At 38.3% G+C, this 23064-nt stretch overlaps 2 protein-coding genes across 2 annotated transcripts; both read left to right on the top strand.

The window, feature by feature from the left end:
- Positions 1-1526: 1526 nt before the first annotated feature.
- On the top strand, positions 1527-7466 carry LOC131773210 (inactive carboxypeptidase-like protein X2). The gene is made up of 7 exons (XM_059089195.2): positions 1527-1577; positions 3404-3461; positions 5142-5437; positions 5757-5913; positions 6291-6401; positions 7194-7345; positions 7449-7466. Exons 1-7 carry the CDS (start codon positions 1527-1529, stop codon positions 7464-7466), a joined length of 843 nt encoding a protein of 280 aa, XP_058945178.2.
- LOC131773222 (polycystin family receptor for egg jelly-like) lies at positions 7409-22415 on the top strand. Its single transcript, XM_059089205.2, has 12 exons — positions 7409-7535; positions 7791-10449; positions 10719-11328; positions 11776-12114; positions 12488-12634; positions 13265-13453; positions 13892-14146; positions 14749-15318; positions 15639-15869; positions 16237-17943; positions 18552-18723; positions 18915-22415. The coding sequence occupies exons 1-12, from the start codon at positions 7499-7501 to the stop codon at positions 21278-21280; spliced, it is 9282 nt and encodes a 3093-aa protein (XP_058945188.2). The 5' UTR covers positions 7409-7498; the 3' UTR covers positions 21281-22415.
- Positions 22416-23064: the final 649 nt, after the last annotated feature.

Below are 23064 nucleotides of genomic sequence, written 5' to 3'. Positions count from 1 at the left end.
ACGAACTCAGTTGAAGCGACCCCCTGCAAAGTCAAGATTATTGTTTTCTTGAGCGGAACCGACATAATAGTCAATAAAACCATCATATAACATATGAACCAGCGAATAATTACGACAAGAATCTTCCTTTAAAGCAACTATTACGAAGGCTTCGTATAAGAACCGAAAATTTGATGATTTTATTCGTCAGAGAAATCTCTTATCTCTACCGCTCCCTCATCAGCACAAAATTAAATATCTCCGTATCCCTGTTTCCTGTTTCATGGTTTCATAAAATAATGAAACCACATTTCCTATTAAATCATAAAGGCACCGAATGAGACAATTTTCAAACCAATCCGTTTCCTTGTGCTCTGACAAGAAGTCCTCAGAGGTTCCCAGTCGTATAAATGATAATGAAACCGGTGAATTTTCAGGGAAACAGACCAAACGCGACGGGTAACCGCTGAACAACTGGCATTCTTGTGACTTGTTCCAGGCGTTCAATTACTAAAACAAGTCTTTTTTTCAACTTTTGTAAACTGTCCTCCCCAGACCAAAATTTGTATTTCCTGAGAACGGGAACCACAACGTCGAATAACTACCGTTTCTCCTTGGTATGCAACAATTACTGCTCTCATGCATGGAATAGGCAGAAGTTGAGGTCTCAGAAATTCCAAAAAGATATCGATCAATTTTCTTTAATTGACGGTTTTCCTCGGTGTCGCTGTCCTGACTATATTTTTAAGGTCGCTTTTATGTCGTGAAAATGCTCAAAACGCCGAACCCTAAACAAGGCACAGCAACTGACGCTGACAAACATACTAGAATAAAAGGCAGCCCATGACCGCATGTGCATACCTACTGTTGTAAAATTGTAGAGTATTGCGGTTAGAAAAAGTGTTGTTTAAAACGGAGAGCAGGTAATGAAAATCTTTTGTTGATGCCAAAATCGACAAGAGGAGGACTTGGTTAGAACAGAGTTTGCACACTGGTCAATTGACAAACCGGAGACACGGCAGGAAATTAATGAAATAGGTACGCGTATCATATGTGCATTAAATTTTATGCAAAACTTCGCTTATTTAAGCTCTGCGTACCGGGCACAATTGATATAGCAGTTCTACTCGAGTCCGAAGGTATAAGATTCGAGTCCTGGCCGAGTAGAATTTTTTCCTATTTTTTCTGCTTTTTTGCCTATTTTTCCTTTTTTTTCCTTTTCAATTTAAACTGTCTATCAAAGGATATGTTAGATGTGTTCAGACTAAACAGCACATGTGAGAGCTTTTGACGACGTACTTTTTACGTTAGAGGTGAGACCCTGCACGATCAACGAACTAAACCCGATAAATCGAAAATGAATCCGAAGATATCCGATCAGAAGCGTTCAACGACAGTGCGCCATTTTGAAAACCGCGAGGGGTTTGGGGGAAGGTTTACGGGCCGTAACCAAGAGAGTATCAACCGATATTCTCTTGACCGTGACAAAGTGCCAAGGGCCTTCCTAAAAGCTAGGCACAATAGCCACAAAAATTGGAATTACAATAATGGCCGCTTCTTATGAGGGTTCGTACGAAGGTTCATGTTTTCAAGTTCAGGTAATTTCCAGTTTTTAAGCACATTTACCGTCCATTCTAAAAATCTTTTTTCGGTGACTAGCGAAATCAAAATTACTCAGATAATTTTTTTCGGAATAACTGGCTCGTTGGGGCAATTGACTTATCTTCTTGTTGTGTTGTGTTTTGCTTGTTTGTTTTTGCTTTTCTTGTTTTGTTTTGTCTTTATTTCGGACTACAGGTCTGCTTCTGAGCGTCAAGTGAAAACTGTACAATATTTCGTTAAAGGGGCAGTTCAAGATGTGTACATGATGCATATTTTTTACAACCCATTAGTTTTTAATCGTCCAAAACGCTGCATGATTCAACCGCTAGTACACAGGAGACTCGGTTCCAAGGAAGAACTCTTGCTTGCAATAACAGCGTGATAAATCTGAAAATAGCTGATAATTAATTGGTAAGGTGGATACTATTTTTGTCTTTTACCCCATGCCTTAAGATTTCTCGCTTAAGCTGAGTCACTTCTTCAAGTAGTGTTTGGCTTGAGATACCAATATTAATGAAATGAATACGATGTTATCATCCCGTGAGAAGTAGAAAAAATCTGCGATGCAATTATTTGATTTTATCAAAGTAGTCTGAAACGGCTGAAGTACACTATTTATTACCAATAAATGAAGTAAATCAGATATTAACCCGTGGATTATAAAGAATAGCGAAATGACCCACAAAGGCGAACTGCAATTAAAGAAATCGTGGGAACCTAAGACGGATTTGGGTCTCATTGTCAACTGAAAATGCTTTTGCTTTTCTGCAATTTCTTTAAGAAAACCGGTTAGGATTATTTCTTCATTTTTTCCAACTGGTTATAAGTTCCTTGGGGCATGGGAGTTTTTTTTTCTTATGTCTTCCTGTTTTTAGAATCATCGCATAACAGTTCCTGATATTGTTTTTATTGCTCCAATATACGAATATTGGCTCTTAATTGCTTTGAATGACAAAGCTTACTTCTGTTATTAAAGCGGTCTAAGTCCCTAATTAATTGTCATTGGGTTTATTAATTGTAATCAGCTTCACTGAGGAAGATATCATTCTGCATAGGTAGCTCATTCTTACTTAGTATAAAGATTTTATGATGAAAATGTTTTTCTTTTGCTCAACTGAATCCATAGCATAAAGATTTCATGGTGAAAAATGTTTTTCTTTTGCTCAACTGAATCCATAAGAGTATTATGAAGAAAATGATTACGATGGGATGATTTGGGAGATTATGGCCTGTGCATGTGAGAATATACAGCATAACAGAAATACTCTGACCCAAACCAGTAAATTGATGCTATATTACCATCTTATCGCCAATATCTACGTATTTTAAAGAAAAATAGCTCTGGTTTGATTAGTCTACTTTGGTGGATAATAACCACGTTACGATTTTATCAAGGTTCTCTTTCGGAGTTTAAAAAGAAAATTAAATATCATATTAGTTTGAAACATTTCATTGCTTTTTGATGAAGATCAAAGAGACAGACATTACGTGTTTAAGCAACAATTTCCTTGCTAAGAAAGCTGCGGGCAAATTCTTTAAAGATTTATGTAACCGCCCATGGAAAAATTCTCTATTGGTTGAAAACCAGCGAAATGATTTCACAGCGGATTATAAACCTTGCATCCATAAAAAAATAGGCGGTGTAAAATAAATGCGTGTGCCATAAGGTGATCCCCTCGACCAAAATCAAAATTTAAGTATGGATTTTTCTCACAACAGGATATGAATAAAATCAAAATTCAGGTTAGTTTGATGCACTCTTCATGTAATGAAATAATCAATTTAAAAAGAATGAAATTAAGCGTCTTGATTTTCTCTGCAGATATTGGTTGCAATTGTCTCTGGTATCATACAGGTTCGAGTAGCACCAGAGCCTAAAGGTAAATAACTGTCTGTTATTTTTTCCTTCTTTTTCATCTGTATATTCAATCAAATGAGTCCCCTGAAACTGTAGAGTATCAACTACAAAATTTGGTCTTCAGGCCAGCACGTATTTTGTACCTTTACAAGGGAAACAGAAATTGACGTTGGCAAAAGGAATCAAGTTTTATGACTCATTCCGAAGTACCTATTAAAATTACCAATTACAATAACTGCATTTTCCTCAAAATAGAATACCTTACCTCCTATTATCACGAGGTTACAATGAAGGGAGATCAGCTGCTAGTCGTGATTAGGCCTTAATTTACATGAAAATTTGACGAGATAACCGTTTCATATCTTAAACAGAAATTACCACCAAATTTTAATATGGTGCCGACTGACAGGGGTTTCAACATCTAAGTGGATTTAACTGAGAAGAATAGCGGACATAATTTGAAAAAAACTGTTTAGCTGGCAATTCCACTGTGCGACGTAAATTAGGTGCTTGCAATCTCTTGAGACAGCGTCAAAGATAAATATTATTCCTGATATTAAAAAGGAATCTTAATGAGTATGTCAAAAGAAAACTCGATGAAATAGACTTCAATTACAGTAAAAGAAAAATTGCGTTCTCGTTATCTGCCTTCAAGTGAGGATGAATATAGGGGAAAAAAATTAAAATTTGGTTGTTTATCCTTATCAAGAGACAGCAGGGCGCCTTAAGTTCAATATTCATAAAACTCTGAAAACGGTATCAGAAATACTAAGTTGAAAGAATATAAGGCTGAAGAAAAAAAGAAGCATAGAGAAAAGTAAAAAAAAAGGAAAAATGTGCAAACTGACTTAAGCGGCTCTTAATAATCGCTTTGGTTTATTTGAACTAATTGCCTTGATCGCCTCATTATGAATCATGATATCACATCAAATGCTGTGCACCTGTAGGGGGAATGGGAGGAGAGAAGTGTGTTAGCAATTATGCTTTTTGTTTTTCGATCATTATAATTATTATCAAAGTACCTTTCAGTTCTCTTTTCACCAACACGTGCTGATGAAAAACTGAAGGCGTGAAAATCACGTAGTTGGTGATGTTTTCTACTTGTTCAACGAAGATTACCTAACCATTATAGGGCCAGCATAATATATCACCTGACCATCAATATCATCACTATCATTTAAGAGCGCAAATAAAACAGTAAAATTTGCGTTTACCTGGTGTATAGTTTATGCTTCTGAAGAAAAATGTTGTAATATGCTTTGCGCAATTTGGAATTGTGCACGTCATTATCAATTATTGTATTATATTGACAGTTAGTTCCATTGTATTCCCCTTGAAGTTTTTCACGCATGGGAGATCATTTTCTAGAGCCATGTTCCATTCTATTCGGCAAAAAAAATCGAAGCGACTTTCCTTTAAACATTGAATACGTACTTTCATACGAAAAGCTAAAAAAAAAAAGTTTTAACTACTGGTCAGAGGGGGAAGATAATTTGCGGTAAAGGCCACCTTGATGTTAACGCGGTATATAGATATGAAAAATTAAATTGCGTCCGTCTTCCATATTATGATATTATTTTCGATACATTCAAGCATGTCATACGTCTGTAGCTCTTTGTTGTGTAAACCAACTGGTGTTCTTAGTGTCCTGGATTTATCTTGGCCGAAAACACTGTGAATTCCTTTTTGCTTATTTTTGTAGCAGAATGTCGTCGGCCGGTACTTTTTGCCATCAACCCAAATCAGCTTAATGCCTCTACATCTCTAAACGACTTCCCAGCAAACGAAGGTTTGATAACCGAATATGATTTTGGCGCCTGGTGTGCCGCTTTGAAGGACCAAGAACAGTGGTTGGAAGTGGATCTTCAGGAAAACAAAGATGTCATGGCTCTTGGTTTACAAGGCAGATATGGACACTCATGGGTTGAAATGTTTTACGTTCAGTATAGCAATGATAGGAACAAATGGTACTGCTATGGGTCGGAAAATGGTCATAAGGTAAAAACTAAGTATTGTTGTTGAGGTACCCACCGTGTAAATTTCCCTGCCGTTAGGGACCAAATAAGCCGTTAAGACAGCTTTCCAATCAATGGCATGTCACTTCACTAGCTATCATAAAAAATTGCTATTTGATATGCAAATCTCCGGGGACCTGACGTTAAGCTGGTGACCAAAAATGTTGGTTAGACGGTTTTCCAATCAATCAATGTAAAGGGAATGTGACTCTGCTCATCATCATAAAATAAAAGCCCATGCAACATATGTAGCGTATGAATTATGCTCTACAAAAGCAAAGCTATTGCATTTTAATTTGCAGATATTTCAAGGAAATGAAAACAGTGAAACTGTGAAAATTTTTGTTCTTCACTTGGATTCGATTTTTGCACGCTACATTCGGATTAATCCACGTACCTGGAACAACAGCATTTGTCTACGAACTGAGATCTACGGATGCCCATACAACCCAGAAAAAGGTAAGAAGCCAACTGTATGATTGACTTGGTCATTAGGTAACGTAAAAAAACAAAAACATGCGTCATCAACGAGAAGAGTTGATAATTTCTAAATAATCATCAATTATTGTTTTCCTTTTAGTTTGTTTGTTTGCTGATTTTTTTAAATCTTACTTTAGCAAAAATTGTGCTGGCCTTCAGATACAACGAGTTATGCGTTAGACAGTCATCAAGAATGTCACGGTTAACTGCCAAAAACGTTGAAAGTCTTACGCCATTTGAACTAAAACTAATTACCCTAGTTCCTCAAATGTCTTACATCCCTCCTCTCCAGGACTATTTCAAAGTTAGATAATCGAGTCGCTCAATTTAAAATTCAAATTAAAATAATGTTACAGACTACGACACTCGTCGGCCTATGTATCAGGCCTGTGGACTGGATCATCCCACATCTCCACCAACGACAACACCTCCTCCTCATACTACTTCTGCAGAGCAGATAATAGGAGGTATGAAAATAATGATAATGATAATTAAGACAAAAACATGATGACAGGTTAAGAATAGACTTGTATGATGGAGTCTATTAAATACGTGTTTTCTTTCTCTCTCTCTCGCTTTCTTTTTTTTTTACGTGGCTTTGGACGCCATGAGACACTGTACCAGTCCTTGTTAAATTTTTCACTAAAAGACCTGTTTAAGATTGGTTTTGATGCGCACTGATATAGGCATACGTCACACATCTGAAACGTGGTGAATTTAAGTAAATTTATTGTTAGGAGCATGTCAATAGCTCCCTTAAAAATCAGATGCATACTGCCGCTGAAAAGAACTTTTGTGTTAAATAAATCATTCATTGCAAGAATAATCAGCAAATCGTTACACTGAGGCAATCAGACTAACGAAGCAGTCACTACCAACGATAAATATGAGTAACTACAATTGGGACTTCTTTTGGAGTGTTCGTTTCTTTCCTCATCCTAAGAGAAAGAGGCCTTAGGCAAGGGCGACAACATGCAAAAGGAGTCTCTTGAACAGCCGACATATTGCTTCCTGTATTTAAAGCAAAAATATAACGAGCCCTCGTCTGATTATAATGCATGGCAGGATTATAATGTATGTACATAGGATGCCTATGTACATTGTCAACGCAGGGTTATTTCTCCTCCAGATACTCCGGGTATTTTCGAAAATGTATATATTTTAAAAATAGATAGCTTGAGAGGGATTAGACGTATATTGGGATTTGATCCTGGCGTGACCGTCTTTTTGCCTGACACTGTTTTGTTTTCTCCTCATAGACATACCAATATCGCAGTTTAGCATTATCCTTCAGGATGGTCCCATAGTCAAGACGTCGAAATTATTCCCTGTTCGTGTCGGACCACATGATGGTACAAAAGTCCAATATCGATGGGAACTTGAAGACGAAGAACTGGTCAAAACTCAGAAGGTTTTTTTCCATGTTTACAATCACCCTGGCGCTTATACCATACACGTTACAGCATATAACAGAAATAACACGGTTAATAGCAGCACCATTGTTATTGTGCAAGATGAAATTAAAGGCTTAAAGTGCGTCCAAAGCCCTATCGCAGTCGTTCCGATGGAAGAGACAGTAATTGAATGGGTTATTTTTAAAGGTAATATAATTTTTTTGTGAGTGTGTGTTTGCGTTCTAGTATAAATTACGCAGAATGACTCCTTCAGTTTTTTGCTCTTTTTGTTTGTTTTATTTTTTTTGTTGTCATGATAGAAATAGAAGATGAGGAAAATCTGTTTGTATACTGGCAATGTAAATGTTAACTGACGCTCTGTGTTATCGTCAATTGTGACATCAAGGAAAAAAGTGGGTTGCATTGCATTGAGCAACACTAGAACTGATCTCTGACTTGCAGGTACAAATGTGACTTTCACAATTTCTCCTGGCGATGGCAGCGGTGAACACATTCTACAAACATTCACCGATGGTTTTTTCAAAAACTCATTTTCTCATCATTATGCACGTACTGGTGTCTACAGTGTCTCCATTGGGGCTAAAAACGATGTCGAAGCTACTCCGAAAACTGTGGAATGCACCGTCTCCGTAGAAAATCCGATTGTTAATCTGACTTTGGAAATACCAACAACTCGAATAAAAACTGGCTCTCAAGACGTATATATTGCAGTCGGTGAAAACGTTACGATAATAGGTAGTCTAACTAGAGGGACTAGCGTCTTCTGCGACTTTAACTTTGGTGAAGAAGTCTTAACCGGAGAAGTTGACTCCCTCACTAAGACCTATACATATAGAAAACCAGGAATCTTCACTGCAAGTCTCAATTGCTCGAACAGAGTAAGTAGTATGTACAAAGAGTCTTTAAAGAGGACCATTGTTCAAAAGGATGAACCGATTGATGACCTTCAGGTAATGGTCCCTGTCACGGTCAAAGGGCAACAGTCTGTGATTTCACTTTTGATGGCTTCCGGAACGGCTTTTGTTTGTAACTGGACCCTCGGTGACAACACAACTTTCCAGACAGATGTATCGGACATAGGTAAACAAGTCATACATCAATATGCTAAAGATGGACCTTTTGACGTAATGGTTAGTTGCAAAAATCGACACGGCATTGTTAGAACCCACAATGTTGCCTGGGTGCAAATACCTATCGCTAATTTAACTTGTAATTCATTAAACCGCTACATAATGGTATCACAAGAGACTCTTTTTAACATTTCTGTGCAATCAGGTTCTCAAGTGACCGTCGTAGCAGAATTTGAAAATGATCAAAGACAAACTGTTGTTTTTAAGGAGAGTTTTCTAAACTGGAAATCATTTATTTTGAAACATCCCTTCTTATTTTATGGGTCGTATTCTGTTACGGTAAAGGCGTCAAACCTCCTCGGAAGCCTCACCACCAATTGCACACCCATCGTTGTTGTGCAGAATCCTCTGGTTAACATAACGTTAACACCTGACAAGATGATTATTCAAGTATCAGAACCTGTTACTTTTCAGCTTAAGACAACAGTTTCAGAAAATTTTCTACCCAACGATGCAGCCTGTTCGTGGTTATTTGGCAATAGTTCGTATAAAAATGGCATACCTTTGATATTTACGAAAGGAGAACACAGTCTACTTCATAGATATTCATCCCCAGGGGAGTTCATAACTAAAGTCTCTTGTTCAAATGAAATCAGCAGAATCGAGCTCAACACGAAGGTCACGGTTCTCAAATTGATCGAGCCGTCCATGACAATTTGCCTAGACTGTAACCCCTCTCCAGACCTGACGAGGATTCCATCCAAGGCATATTTCGCTCTTGGCGACACAGTGACATTGTTAGTGTCATCTCAAAGCTTTGATAGGGCATATCACTGGAGAATCACAGAATATGGTGATCTTGCGACAACTGAACATCGTTTTCTTAAAGTAGTTTTGAACAAAACTGGAACATTTACGGCAAGTGTCCTTGTAGATAAATTGGTCGCCACAATGGCAGCATCAGTTGAATTCACTGTGCAAGAAAAGATTGACGGCATACTACTCCGGTCTAGTGGTTTCACGTGGCTGAGGAGTGCCACTGGTTTTGAATTCACCTTGCCAAAATTTGATCACGGAAGCTGCTTTAATCTCACCTTGAACGACTCATTAAACTCAGAGAAATCCCAGTGCTCATTAGAGAGAACAAGAAATTACCTTTTTTCGTTCAACCACACCTATCTTTATGAGGGCAATTATACGGTTTGTGTCATTGTTTTTAACAAAGTATCAGAGGAAAAACGTTGCTTGAAGGTTGAAGTCTCTAAACCAGTTTGTGAAATAGGAAACGTTTCGATATCGGAGGTAAGGAACGAAGAAACTAATGCATATAAAAATAGTTTGAAAGTTTTGAAATACAGAAGATCTGATAGCTTTGAGCTCAGAGGGCTTTTTATCAACCGCTGCTTTCTACCAACTTCAAAGGATATCAAGCTGCTATGGGTAATAAAGCAAACGACAACGAAAAGCGTTGAGGGAGAAGATACTGGTTCTGTAATAAAAATAAGTCCTCGTTCTTTGCAATACGGCAGTTATGAGTTTGAATTTGTAGTTGAGCTTGCAAGTGTCGACGTAATTAATCTCTACGGGAAAGTGGCAGGAAACTCCTCGCTAAAAGTGGAAATCGTTCGTTCACCGTTGGTTGGCAAAATAAGCGGAGAAAAGAAACTAAATCTGAGCACGGCAGACACCCTAACGTTGGATGCATCATTTCATGACCCTGATCTACCACCATGGATGGACCAGCAGGGTATGGTCTTTAATTGGTATTGCAAGACACCGGTAGGTCCGCTTGCTCAGGCTGAACAGTTTGTTCACTGCTATGATGATGCGTTGAGGCCAGAAAACTTCATAAAAATTCTTTCTTACCCGGTTTTCACCACACGATTGAACAGATACATTGAAAATAAATACTACATATTCACGGTTGTAGTTACCAAGGATGATCTCCAACCTTTGACAGACAATGTCACAGTGTTTGTTTCCCCTCCACCTCCCCCACCTCCTCCCCCGCCGCCAACAATGGAAATAAGGTACATTGTAGATAAATTTAAACTTATAGTCACATAAAAGCTTCAAAATATGTATTTTAAAGCTTAGGAAACTGGCTCAAGCAAATGAAATCTATAGTTTCACCTAGATTTTGTACACATGCTTTTTTGTTTTTGTTTTTGTTTTTATTTGAGAATGAGTCATGAAACCTTAAAAATATCCTTAGATAGTATGTTTTAAGTATGAAAACCGTATGCTTTCCCATCAACTATGTTTTAACTATTGTATTGTTTTTCCTTAAATTTATCAGGTGCTTTTATAGTGTTTGTCCTCATAAAGTTTCACCTTCAGTGAATCTCAGACTTCAGGCTGTTTGTGTATACGGATGTGGAATTTCCAATCTCTTTTATCAATGGCAGTTTTTCACTAAAAATGAAACTGAATGGAGCTCGTTGGAGTTTCCAAGCGAGTTAAAGGTGGAAACCGATAAAAACGACTTTACTGTTCCCTCGTACATTCTCGAAAATATTCTGGGGCAGGGAGGCGAGGGTCTTACTCAGGTTGAAGCGTGGAGGGAAGGCAGTAAAAGAGGTTTCACAAACAAGACTATAACAGTTAATGAGCCACCAATACCAGGAAACTGTTCATGTATTCCGTCGCTTGGCGAGGGCTACAAAACAAACTTTCAGATCATATGTGACGGCTGGGTTGATCCAGACAAACCACTACGATATAGCTTTAGTTATGGCGAGGGTGATAACTCCCGGCCGGTTTTGACCTCAACAGAAAAGCCTAGCTCCTCAAAGCCTTTCAAGATTTATAAACAGCCTACGAATGGCGATACTTCAATTCCGGTAAAAATTACAATATTGGTTGAAGATTCACTCGGAATGAAGTCTGCCATGTCTATCTTCGCAAAGGTACGACTGTGCAATTTATAAGTTGAGTAAATTCTATCCCTGTGGTAAATTTTGTTTTTTTTTTTCTTTTTCATTACCATACTGAACCCAACGAATGAAGAAAATTGAATTAGAGGCAAAACTTATGTAGTTAATCAATTTTAATATATGGCGCGGTCACTAGTCACGGGGTATATCCTATCTGATTGGTTAATTGCGATTGTGCACACGACGTTTTTCATATCTGCATCAAGCGCATCCTTCGGAATACTTTTTATAATGTGGATTCGAGTTTAGATGAATGATCCGTAATCTCTTCAAACTAGATAGCATGTTTACAGGCGTTTTCACTATAAATACGATGATACGGCAAACTTGCTTTCGTGCTTAGATAATACTTGCCTTCTATCATATTTCCAAGAAATATTTTATGCTTTTATTTATTCCTTCATGTAACTTTGCATTTAGGTAAAAAAGGTAGAGAAGGCACCAGTAGATCTTGGCAATATAATGAAGAATATAGACTCTGAAAGCACCCCTATAAACAACGAAGAGCAAGCTGGAGAGGAATTACAAGTCTTGGGCGACGCTCTTGCGCAGCTCCAGCTCTCCAATCAGCAGAGTTCTGTTTCTAAGTCCGAGGCGTCAAATACAATCACAACAAGAAGACCAATAGTTAATCAAAATGTGGACAAGGAAGAAGGAGAGCAGACTAACCAAGGAAGAGAAAATGGAAACCCATCTCAGGAGGTGATACCCACCACTCCTCGACCGACAATGTCACCAGAGCAGATACAATACGCCACAGTAAGTTATGCTGAATATGTCCTCTGTATGCTGATCAACAGCTAGTGCTCGCTGACGATTGTTTTTTTTTTAATTTTTTTTCATGAATGGGGAGTTGCACTGGCATAACAGTTAATCTGCAAGAAATTTGCAGGCCAGATCTCAATATTTGTGTGATGATCTCAGAAAAGACATTCTCATACTCCCCTAGGGCCTTTGTTAACCTAAGAACATTTGAGATCGAACAGCGTCTATTTTAAAATCTGAGCCTCCGTAGATTTGCAAGGTCTTTTTCGAAATATTCATTTATTTTGATGATATTTACTGTAATATTTGACTAACCCAGTGTACATTTTATTATTTATAAAATTTTTATTTAATATCTTTATTCCAGATCATTGAGAAGAGTATATCGAGGTTATACCTTGTAGCGAGCATTGTAGCCAAAAGTAATAAAACGACTGTGAATGAGTTTCTTGTCATCAGCGACACCCTTGAGACAGCCACTGCTAATTCAGATATGCTGACGTTAACTGCACGGGTAAAGACAAGTTTAGCTTTTAGCTATCGAGATATCTAATAGTTTACTTCAATGTTGCCTTTCAGATTTGAAGGTTTTGTTCATACGTGAAAGTGATCTTTTATTTATTTATGCATGTGTATATGTATATATATATATATATATATATATATATATAAGCAACATTATCCCATTTTACCCAGACATAAGCCGAAAAGCCATATGAATCGTTACCACCAAACACAGCGCCTTGAATAGTTTAATGAAAGTTGGGGTAATCAGTACAGTTTCTTTTGAATCATCTTCCCCCATTAGTTAATTGGGGCAAGCTGATATAATTAATTCATTGGGATGTTAACATAACTGCAGATGCAAAATTTTGGTTGCTGTTCCTAGCGACTGACCAGAGATAGGTATTGACCTTAAAAAAAGTCGATCATTTACAGTGTTTGACATTTTTGAGAATTAACTTTCTATTTACCTTGACGACAGGCAGCCTCCATTGACCTTAACGACAGGCAGCCTCCCTGCTATCCTATTCCTCCCATCACAAAGGCAGAGATCGTGTACTTTTTATAAAAGAAATTTAGGCCTGTTTTTGTTACTTTAGCAGGTAGATTGTGTGTTTATGATTATAATTCGCTATCTTAGGACGAAAGCGCGAGAATGTTGAGCGAGATAACAGAAGCTGTTTTAAATAGACCTGATGCACCACTGTCTTTTCTCGAGAGGATGGCAGGTGCGATTTTAAGGAGTGCGGTGAACATGCTTAATAGCCTAGCAAAGGGTCTTTCCATAAGTCGTGATGGCACAGTACATGATTGTGATGACTTAGTAAAGGTAGGTAAAGTTTACAAACTAAATATATGAGGGTGGGGCCTAACATATTTAAATTAATTTTTGCAGGTTTCTAATTTGAAATCAGCATTTCTCAAATTCTATATGTTTAGGTCATAGACGTTTCCAATAATAATTACAAAAAACATGAGGGTGGGTTACAGAATCTGTTAGATACCCAGCATAATATGAAGCTTCTAAAATAATTTATCCTTTGCTCTTCACATTCAGTCTAGACTTAATTGAAATAATTTTATAATTTTTGCAGCGACGATTGAGGCTGTTGGTGCCTTATTTTCGATATTTTTTGTGTTTTTTTTTGTTTTCTTTTTGTTGCAATCAGTTTGATTTCTTTCTTGACTTGCTCTCTGCTTACAGCAATGCTTTATAAAGTGTTTGAATTAGATATGTTTTTATCTAAATACTGTTTTCTCTATGAAGGAAAGGAGCCGAAATGCTACCAAAGAAATCCTGAAAGCGATAAACAACATGTGCGAAGCTATCTTGAAGAGAAAAACTCCTGGTGACGGATACACTGTGATAAACACCACGGCGATAGAAGCGAAACTCCAAAAGACGCTAGTGAATTTTATCAATGATCTTAAGATCGTTCAGGATCTTGGGATGTTCACACTACCAAAAGATGAATTGTTTCCAGATACGAATCATACCAGTGGGAACACATTAGGTCTTCAGGTATGCTATGTAACCAGGCCATGTACGAAATTTTTTTAAGCTCAAAGAACTGATTTTGTTTAAATTGATATCTAGAACGATATCAACCAAACACTAGTACGCTCAGGATAATATGTAGTGTGGTACTGCGATACACAGAAAAAAAAAAGTTATTCTCGCTCTCTTTCGATTCCAATGCTTTATCCATCATTATGCCTAAATTTCTAAAGTATTATTTATTTGTTCATTTATCTTAACTGTGACGAATTCTAATTCAAACCGTCTGCTACTACCGCGGATCAGTTGAGTTACATCGGGGAAGCTGGATCGAGAGATAATCAAAATAGGCGCTATTTACCTTCCAGTCTGATTTCTCAAAGTGTGCTCCCAGTTAATTTTGAATAAACTCCATGATTACCTTCTTTTGAGGAGGTATTGCTGTCGTACAATCAAATTGTATGGGTTCACAGATCTCGAAATCAGGCTGATGAGATTAACTTCATAAGAAAGCGAAATTCACAAACGCGTTGATTTGAATACTAGAAAATCTGGCTTTGGTAACTGAGTTGATAATGTAAATTGACTGACGTAAATAGTTTCTATCCTTGTTTGTTTGCTTACAGATGGTTTCTTTCGTGGATAATCCTTACAAAACTTGCGACAACGATAATATCACTTCGTCAGTGGTCGCTTTAGAACTGAAAGAATCTAATGGTAGTAACATGTTAATCAGCGGTCTAGAGAATGAAATCGATATTCGAATTCATCACAAATGGCGTGGCTTTGATAGCGATCGAGAAACCTTTGTTCTTCAATTGGACGAGGATTCTTCTCATTACCACACTTTCAACTACAGCTTTCCCCTTGTTGCTGTAGCGGTAGAGTTTTTGTCCAACAGTGAAAATGTGTCTCGTTGGGAAATCATGATAGCTCCTGGTAGAAGACCAACGGCTGAGATTAAACTGGTTTCGTGGTCTCTTAGAGATAAGGGAAGACATTTTTTCCTATTGGAGGCTAGTTCCTTCACAGAGATGGGGAAGTATTTCGTAAGGGTGAAAGCAACGCCTAAAACACCAATATCTCCCGCAGAAAAGAATGTCAGTGTCAATGTCTCGTACAGTCTTAAGATATCTGTCCTAAAATGCCTTTACTGGGATAAAAATATACAAGGCTGGAGTCATGATGGATGTAGGGTGAGTGTAATTTGCTGATCAAAAAGTCAGTTTTTGTTTGAAAAAACTTTGTCTGCTCAATCATAAAAGTATTTTCTTTATGATATTTATGGGTGCTCTAACTGATAAGTGCAATAACCCCGCCCTCCCTCGTAAGAATAAGGAAACCTTTGGTCTCTGTGGTATTAACATTTTACAGCATATCTTATGCTTTGTGTTATTTCTAGACGTCTTTCGAGTGCTGTAAAATAATGATTATTAGAGGAGTAATAAAAAAAACTTATAGCTTTCCTCGAGTCTCGTTGAAAAAGAAAATTAAACGCGGTTGTTTTACCTTTTAGGTTGGGCCCAAGACCACGTCAAGGGAAATTCAATGCCTTTGTAACCATCTCACGTCGTTTGCAGCTCAAGTGGTAGTTGAACCAAATGTTATTGAATTTGAAAAAGCCTTAAAAGGATTTGTTGAACTCACTGAGAACCATTTGGTTTTCAGTGTGGTTCTCTCTATCTTGGGCGTCTATGTTATCCTGTTGATTTGGGCAAGAAGACTCGATATTCGGAATGCAAAGAAGGTACATGGAAATTTTAGCTTCCTAATCCTCATCATTTAGAGTGGTTCCCATCTAACTATTTAAACTATTCCTACCCAATTCTATTATTTTTGTTTCTCTTTTCCTTTGCGTCACTTTACTTTTGTGAATTTTGTGACCAATAACCTTCCCATCTAAGAACTCTCAGGTAAAAGAGAATTCAATGAGATAAATTCATTCAATGGCCGTTACTTAAGGCAATCCTTTGAATGAACTGATTGAAGCCAAGTGTCCTCTTTTTATTTTATTGCTTTTGCTTGCATTTGATTTGTTTGCTGGATATTCTGATGTTTATGAACTTCCAAATTCGTTGGTAGATATTATGTGATGCCATGTTATTTTATTTCAGGCGGAGACTATTCCTTTGGTAGATAACGACCCATCAGATCGCTACAAATACGAGATTTTAGTTTTAACAGGTATGAAGAAGGAAGCCGGAACCACAGCTGACGTCTTTTGCAATTTAATTGGACTTGACGCTGAGAGCGGTCCGCGCCAACTTAAAGATTCTAACCAGGCACGTTTCCAACGATCAGGAATGGATTCTTTTTTTCTCACCTCTTCTGAACATTTGGGAGACCTAATTAAATTGAAAATTTGGCACAATAATTTAGGATGCAGCCCATCTTGGTATCTAAAGCAAATAATTGTACGTGATCTGAAGAGCGATGGTGTGTTTGTGTTCATGTGCAATCGGTGGCTCGCCGTCGAATTTGACGATGGAGAAGTCCTGCGGACTTTACCATCTGCAAAGGAAGATGAACTTAAATCTTTTAATCATCTATTCTATAATGTTACACAAAGGGATATCACAGATAACCACTTGTGGTTTTCGGTGTTTATGAGACCAAATCTGAGCACCTTCACGACTGTTCAGCGCCTATCATGTTGTTTGGCTCTTCTCTACTGCACCATGCTTGCCAATGCTATGTTTTATCAACTCGGTGAGGAGTCAAACCAATCAGTAACGCTTCAGTTAGGACCTATCACCCTCTCTGTGCAACAACTTTACATCGGCATGATTAGCGGCCTAATAGTTTTTCCGATAAACATTGTTATTGCCAGCATCTTTAGAAGCATAGAGCCAGCAGTTTTTAAAGGAAAGAAGGGAATGGCATCACAAGGAAAAAATACTAAAAGAAAAAAACGTGCACAACGATATCAGGGTGATTTTAAAGACATAGTTGAATGGTATCGAAGCCAGGATACAGAAGAAGAACTGAACGGTGAAGGCCCCGAATCAATTACTGTGGGATTGCCACCCGTCGAGACGGTTGATATCGGGGAAAAGACTGCAGCCTGGTTGAATAGGAACGTTAACAGTTGTGACAGTCATAGCTCTCTTGCTGAACTGGAGGAAGCCGATTGGCTAGAGAATGATGTGAGTTTTGAAGCATCCGAGGACTGCAATTTTCAGGTACAGTTCAATGAGAAGCCCGGAGGATCACTCCAAAGAAAGAAGTCCCGAAAACTGCCTCACTGGTGTGTATACATTGCCTGGTTTGGAGTTTTCGCCGTATCATTTGTGTCTTCTTTCTTCGTTGTTTTGTATGGTTTTCAGTTTGGCCGAGAAAAATCAGCTCAGTGGCTTGCTTCCCTTCTGGTTTCTCTAGTCCAGGACATCTTCATAAGCCAGCCGATCAAAGTTTTATTCGTCGCTTTGATTATTGCTCTTCTGATAAAAAAGCCCATAGAGACAACTGAGAAATATAGACAAGATGGTGAGGACACGGACGAGGACGAAGAAGAACTGGGTATTAGTAACTTCGAGGAAGGACCGCCTGAGTATAGAAAGTTTATGTTCAATAGATACGATCAGCAAAGTTCCATATCTTTGGAACCTCCGAACGTTGATGAGCTCAACAACGCTAGAGAAAAGAAGAAAAGAGAAATACGAATGTTTCAGATACTGCGGGAAATAATTCTCTACGTCCTCTTTTTGCTTGCCTTGTTTTCGATAAGCTTCGGTCAACGTGATCCGAAAGCTTATCTCATTGCCAAGCTAATTGAGGATACATATCTAGGAGGAGTTTATACGGGCCAGCAACTGTATGAGGTAAGATGGAGGCTGGGTGGAAAAATTTATTGGCATTGTTATTTAACCTTAGGATCATATTATCGACTCTATGAGCATGTGCATGCATTTTATTCATAGAGATTTAATGACGGCTTAAGAGGGGTTGGCTTGCTCTGAACGCAGCCCGGAATTCAGATAATCTGTCGAGAAAGCTGTTTTAGTCTAAGCGTGCAGGCTTACTAAGCTTTCGTGGGATGCGGTCGTGTGCGACTGTGTCCCTCCATTGGTAGCTATCGGCATTTGCTGGGACCTGTTACAGACCCCTTAAAAATGTTAAGCTTGCCTCTCATCGATGAAAAATGACTAAAAAGAAAGGTTTTGTCAATTGATTCACCTTTATCGTCTGTCATAAATGTTTTGAAACTGTGTATTTTTAATCGAGTCAGATGAAGAGAGATATCGGATGGGTGTTTTGCAATTTGGTTCCCAAATACTTAAAAAAATTCTGGATCAGTATACATGTTTATGTTAGCTTTTTTCACGATTTTCAACCTTGTGAACAATGAGATGCATATGTAACGCAGATGGAGCATTACTCAAAGGTGACGAGTTCCATCGAGGAAACTGATGTACCATTCCTGTTTCAGACCGATGGAATTGATAACTATTGGACATGGCTAGAAGGGACAGTCCTACCAAGTATTTCTTCATCAAACAGAGACTGGGCAGCAGGCTGCCATCCTTTACAGGAGTATACAATCGACTGCAATTCGCGCCTAGTTGGCGGAGCAAGAGTTCGACAGCTCAGAATTTCTCCAGGTATTTTTATAACTGACGTAACATCACAGAGTCAAAAAACAAGTAGAACATGTAGATATATGTTAGTGGCTTGGGATAGCAACATACAAAATTACGCGGAGAGAGGCAACTTAAATATGTGATATAAACTCGGTGCATTTAATTTATACATCTGAGGCCATCCTAAGTTTTAATTTTTAATTTTTTTCCAGGAAGCTGTCAAGTACCCGGACCTTTGAGAGGGAAAATTTCTACTTGCAATGAATTTTATTCTCTCTTCAAGGAAGACGAAGACAACTACTTACCTGGTTGGCAAATAGCAAATGGAACGGCTGAAGCGAACACGACGTCTAATGCGACTATATCACCATGGACATACCAGACAAGCAATGAGCTTGGAAGTATACCCTTTCTGGGACTTGTAGGCACATACAGTGGCGGAGGTTATGCGTTTGATCTGTCGTCTGCTAACGCAACAGAGGCTTACTTAAATTATCTAAAACAAAACTCGTGGATTGATTACAGAACCCGTGCTGTCTTTGTCGAGGTTGCTATTTACAGTGCTCAAGTTAACCTGTTTGGTGTTGCGACCTTTCTAACTGAATGGATGCCAACCAATGGCATTGTGTTTTTCAATAATATCAAAGTTGCACGCCTGTATCAGCATGGAAATGACTTGCAGCTCGTAATGCTTGTTTGTGAAATTTTTCTCGCCGTTTTCGTTCTTGCGTTTATGTATATCGAATTGAAGAAAATTTTTAGACTTCGAAGGAGCTACCTCAAAGATCCTTGGAACTGGCTTGAAATCGCGCAGATATTTCTTATTTTGACTAGTGCTGGTGCCCTCTTGCAGAGAACAAATTATACAAACCAGGCGATAGAGAGGATGAACGCTGAACCTGACAAGTTTGTTAGCTTTATACAGACAATAACTTGGGATGAGATTTTTGGATACTTATTAGCGTTTCTGGTGTTCTTCGCTAACTTGAAACTCCTTAAACTTATTAGATTCAACCATCGTATTTACTTGTTTACAAAGACAATCTCTAACGCCGCAGGACCGTTAATGTCTTTTATGATCGTCTTCACCGTTTTCTATATTGCTTATTGTGTGCTGTTTTACTCACTCTTTGGAAGTATACTTCCTGAGTACAGCTCACTTCTGGTGACAATCGAAACATTATTTAATACCGTCATGGGAGCCTTTGATTTTGAGATCATTAGAGAGAACAATCGGACTTTAGGACCAATCATTTTTTTTTCGTTTATGATGATTATGGTTATGATCTTACTCAACGTCTTCTTAACTATACTGATGGACTCTTTTGCCGAAGTCCAAGAAGATGAGCTCCTAGTGTCAGAGGACGCTGTAGTGGTGGATATGATGATAAAACGCTTCAAATGCTATTTTTTGAGAACAGACAAAGTGGACATCTTACCAGAGAATGACGCTTTGTCAAGCACTAATTTTGAATCGGAAACCTATAACAACTCGCATTGCGACAGTGATTCTAAGTGCCCAGAAATTCAAGAAGAGAAGTGCGAAGATGAATACTATTTGGACAAAGCACACAGCAGTGGAGATAGCGAACTTGACATTCGTCTGGGAGCTTTTCGGGCCGCAGAAGCTTCGTTCTCGTCGATTGAGAAAACAGGTAATGCAAGACAAGAAAACCTCAGGGAGCCAGAGCATTCCTCCAGCTGGTCTTCATTTACATCTCTAGCCAAAGACCGGGTTGAAACGGAGACTGATCCCTATGTAACCTCACCTAGTCAGGATGAATCTGGAAAAAGTTTAGGAGATGATGACACCAGCGGTGTATGTTCTGAATCCTATGGACATCCGACGGATTCAAGACGGTCATCGATGGCGTCCAATATGGAGCGAGATGAGCTCGACGAGAAATTTAATGAGGAGTATTCATCATCTATGGAATGTTCCCCACGAGGCAGCCATCACTCTAAATCCACAGAAATGTTAACTGCTCCAAAAAGCAGGGGAAGCTCGAGCTCTGGGTATTGTTCCTCTTTCTTGGCTACAGAAGATTCTGACGGTAGAACTGAAGTATCAGGAGAGTCTCAGTTATCTCATTATTATGACATGATTGAAAAAGCGCTTGATAGCTCAAATTATGACCAGGAGTCACTGGTAGGAACCGAAGAGGGAGATGTTTCTCAGGAACCTGAAGTTTGCTATTACTACAAGCTCTTAGAGGGCGCCACAAGATACCAAGACAACATAAACGGCGACGAGACAAAAGCTCTTGAAAAATTTGATTTTAGTGATTATCAAATTTACAGGGACAATTTTGAAGGCCACTCTACTCAAGATTGCGTGAAGGATACCGATACTGACGTAGAGCCAAAACTTACTGATCTTCTAGGATTTTTCGCTAGTATAGCATTGAGTGAGTTACTGGAAGACCAAGTATATGAAGAACTTCTTGTGGAATACGTCACTTCTCTTAATGAAGTTTGGTTTGAACCAAAGCATGAAACTTTTGATCGACAACTTTTGAAACGCTTTGATAAAAAGGCAAAGTGGATGTATACACGGCATATGTTCACTGAAACGTAAAAACATACCGGCGCGTGTGTGGCATGTGCACCGCCTAAGCCTTAACTAGCGATGCAGTTGTCACAAAAACCACACTGGAAATCTTTCATTGAAGAGAAATCAACTTTTAACAAACATTCCACAACGTAGCCATTTTCTTAAGTATGCCATAGCAGTGATGAAACGTATTTTCCGTTCGGGGTCATTTCCTTGACCAATACCTAAGTCAATGGCGGTACTGCACTTTCAAAAGCTTCATCAAAGTGAAACTCATCTAAGCTCATAGACTTATGTAGATTCGAGTACCGCCGCGCTCAAGCAGAATTTGATAGGTGACAATGCACATAACTGAGTCATGGATATCAAACAACAACATATATTCAAATGACAATAGTTTTATTTCTAATTTCATGATAACATTAAGAAATGAAAATGACGACGGCTTTTATAGCCCAATCTCTCTCTTTGAGTTGAGTTTATCATTAACTTTAGTGACAGATCATATTTCCTGGTCAATTTCTAAGCTGATAATCTGACATTCTTGCGGTATTTTAGAATTAAATTTTCTATGAAAGAAATATTTCCCTGTCGCATAGTTCATCTAACACGCTCGGAAGCTCATTGCCCGTACACGTTTTTTTAATGGTTGTTATTCTATAAACTTCACCATTGTTTCGAGAAGTTATTCCCACACGGTGACACTGATGCGTGATGAAAATTAGCCATAAGTCTATCTTTAATAGGTTCTAGAGAAATACGATTAGTCATTGTCTAAAATAAAGTGGAATTACAATGATTTTCTGAAATGCAGCCAAGGAAATCTGCTTCTTAATTGTAGTTCATAGTAGTATGGCTGAAAACATCACAATAGGCGGCTTCACCAAAATAAGAAGTCAAGCCAGCATAAATTTTATCTTGTTATGGTGCACGTCTGGCGAACTACATCCTCTCGGCACCTTTAAATAATTCACTTAGGCTTTTATTTCTGTTGTTTATGATGCCAATTTTTAAAGGAATTATAGGTTACACCAAGCCTCAGAGAAGAATGTTATCCGATAAGGCACAAATGACAAATGAAATTTGGGTTCGCGGAAGGTGGATGCCCAATCACTTTAAGTTGTTCATCGGGATCCATTCATAACCAGGATGAATAAAATTATCAACAAATCAGTTATTGGAGCCTGATCATAGTTTCTATTCTATCTTACCGTGAAATGTATCCATTACAACAATATCTCGCGAATAAACATTTTTCGCAGGTATTTAGTGATAGTTAAACTCGCTCAACGAGTGGATGGGAGCCTTTCATTCGGCGAATTTCGCCACGTCTTGTTCGAGAAAAGTAGGCTTTTATATCTGTGGTGGGAAAATCAAGTAGGCTTAAGGTGATCTGTTGCGTGAAAATGATAGAATTACGAGAACCATTCGACTGAAATATATCTGTTTGACCCAGTAAGCAAGCAAGCGAGCGGCAGCTGGACCGTCCAGGTTCAACGTCAATGTTACGAGATCAACAATCTCAAAAACAATTTGGTCGCAACTGGTGGGAGAAAAACCATTATTGTCTTACTGTTGGGAGTTCTTGAAGTCCTCTGAAACTTCCTTCAGGCTACGCTTGTTTCAGTTGATCACTGTCGTGAAAACAATTCCATTCCTGAATTACTGAATTACCATTATCTTTGTTTTTATTACTTAGAAATTATGCCAAAGATGATTAAAACATGGTGTTCAAAGTTCTTTAATGCGCCTCGCGATTTTTTTTCAGATTATTGAATTTGTGGCGGCGCTTAAATGGTTAATTTTTA

Source organism: Pocillopora verrucosa, chromosome 14 (genome assembly GCF_036669915.1).
Source record: "Pocillopora verrucosa isolate sample1 chromosome 14, ASM3666991v2, whole genome shotgun sequence".
Classification (NCBI taxonomy): Eukaryota; Metazoa; Cnidaria; class Anthozoa; order Scleractinia; family Pocilloporidae; genus Pocillopora; species Pocillopora verrucosa.
Note: the sequence above shows the minus strand (reverse complement) of the source record. Positions and strands in the feature narration are given on the sequence as shown.

Bases quoted from the DNA above. Each gene is read 5' to 3' on its own strand.
- LOC131773210 (XM_059089195.2), top strand. From the start codon at position 1,527: ATGGCCGCTTCTTATGAGGGTTCGTACGAAGGTTCATGTTTTCAAGTT. The intron at 1,578-3,403 runs GTAATTTCCAGT...TTTTCTCTGCAG, and splicing joins GTTCATGTTTTCAAGTTCAG to ATATTGGTTGCAATTGTCTC. The intron at 5,914-6,290 runs GTAAGAAGCCAA...ATAATGTTACAG, and splicing joins CCCATACAACCCAGAAAAAG to ACTACGACACTCGTCGGCCT.
- LOC131773222 (XM_059089205.2), top strand. From the start codon at position 7,499: ATGGAAGAGACAGTAATTGAATGGGTTATTTTTAAAG. The intron at 15,870-16,236 runs GTACATGGAAAT...ATTTTATTTCAG, and splicing joins ATATTCGGAATGCAAAGAAG to GCGGAGACTATTCCTTTGGT. The intron at 18,724-18,914 runs GTATTTTTATAA...ATTTTTTTCCAG, and splicing joins ACAGCTCAGAATTTCTCCAG to GAAGCTGTCAAGTACCCGGA.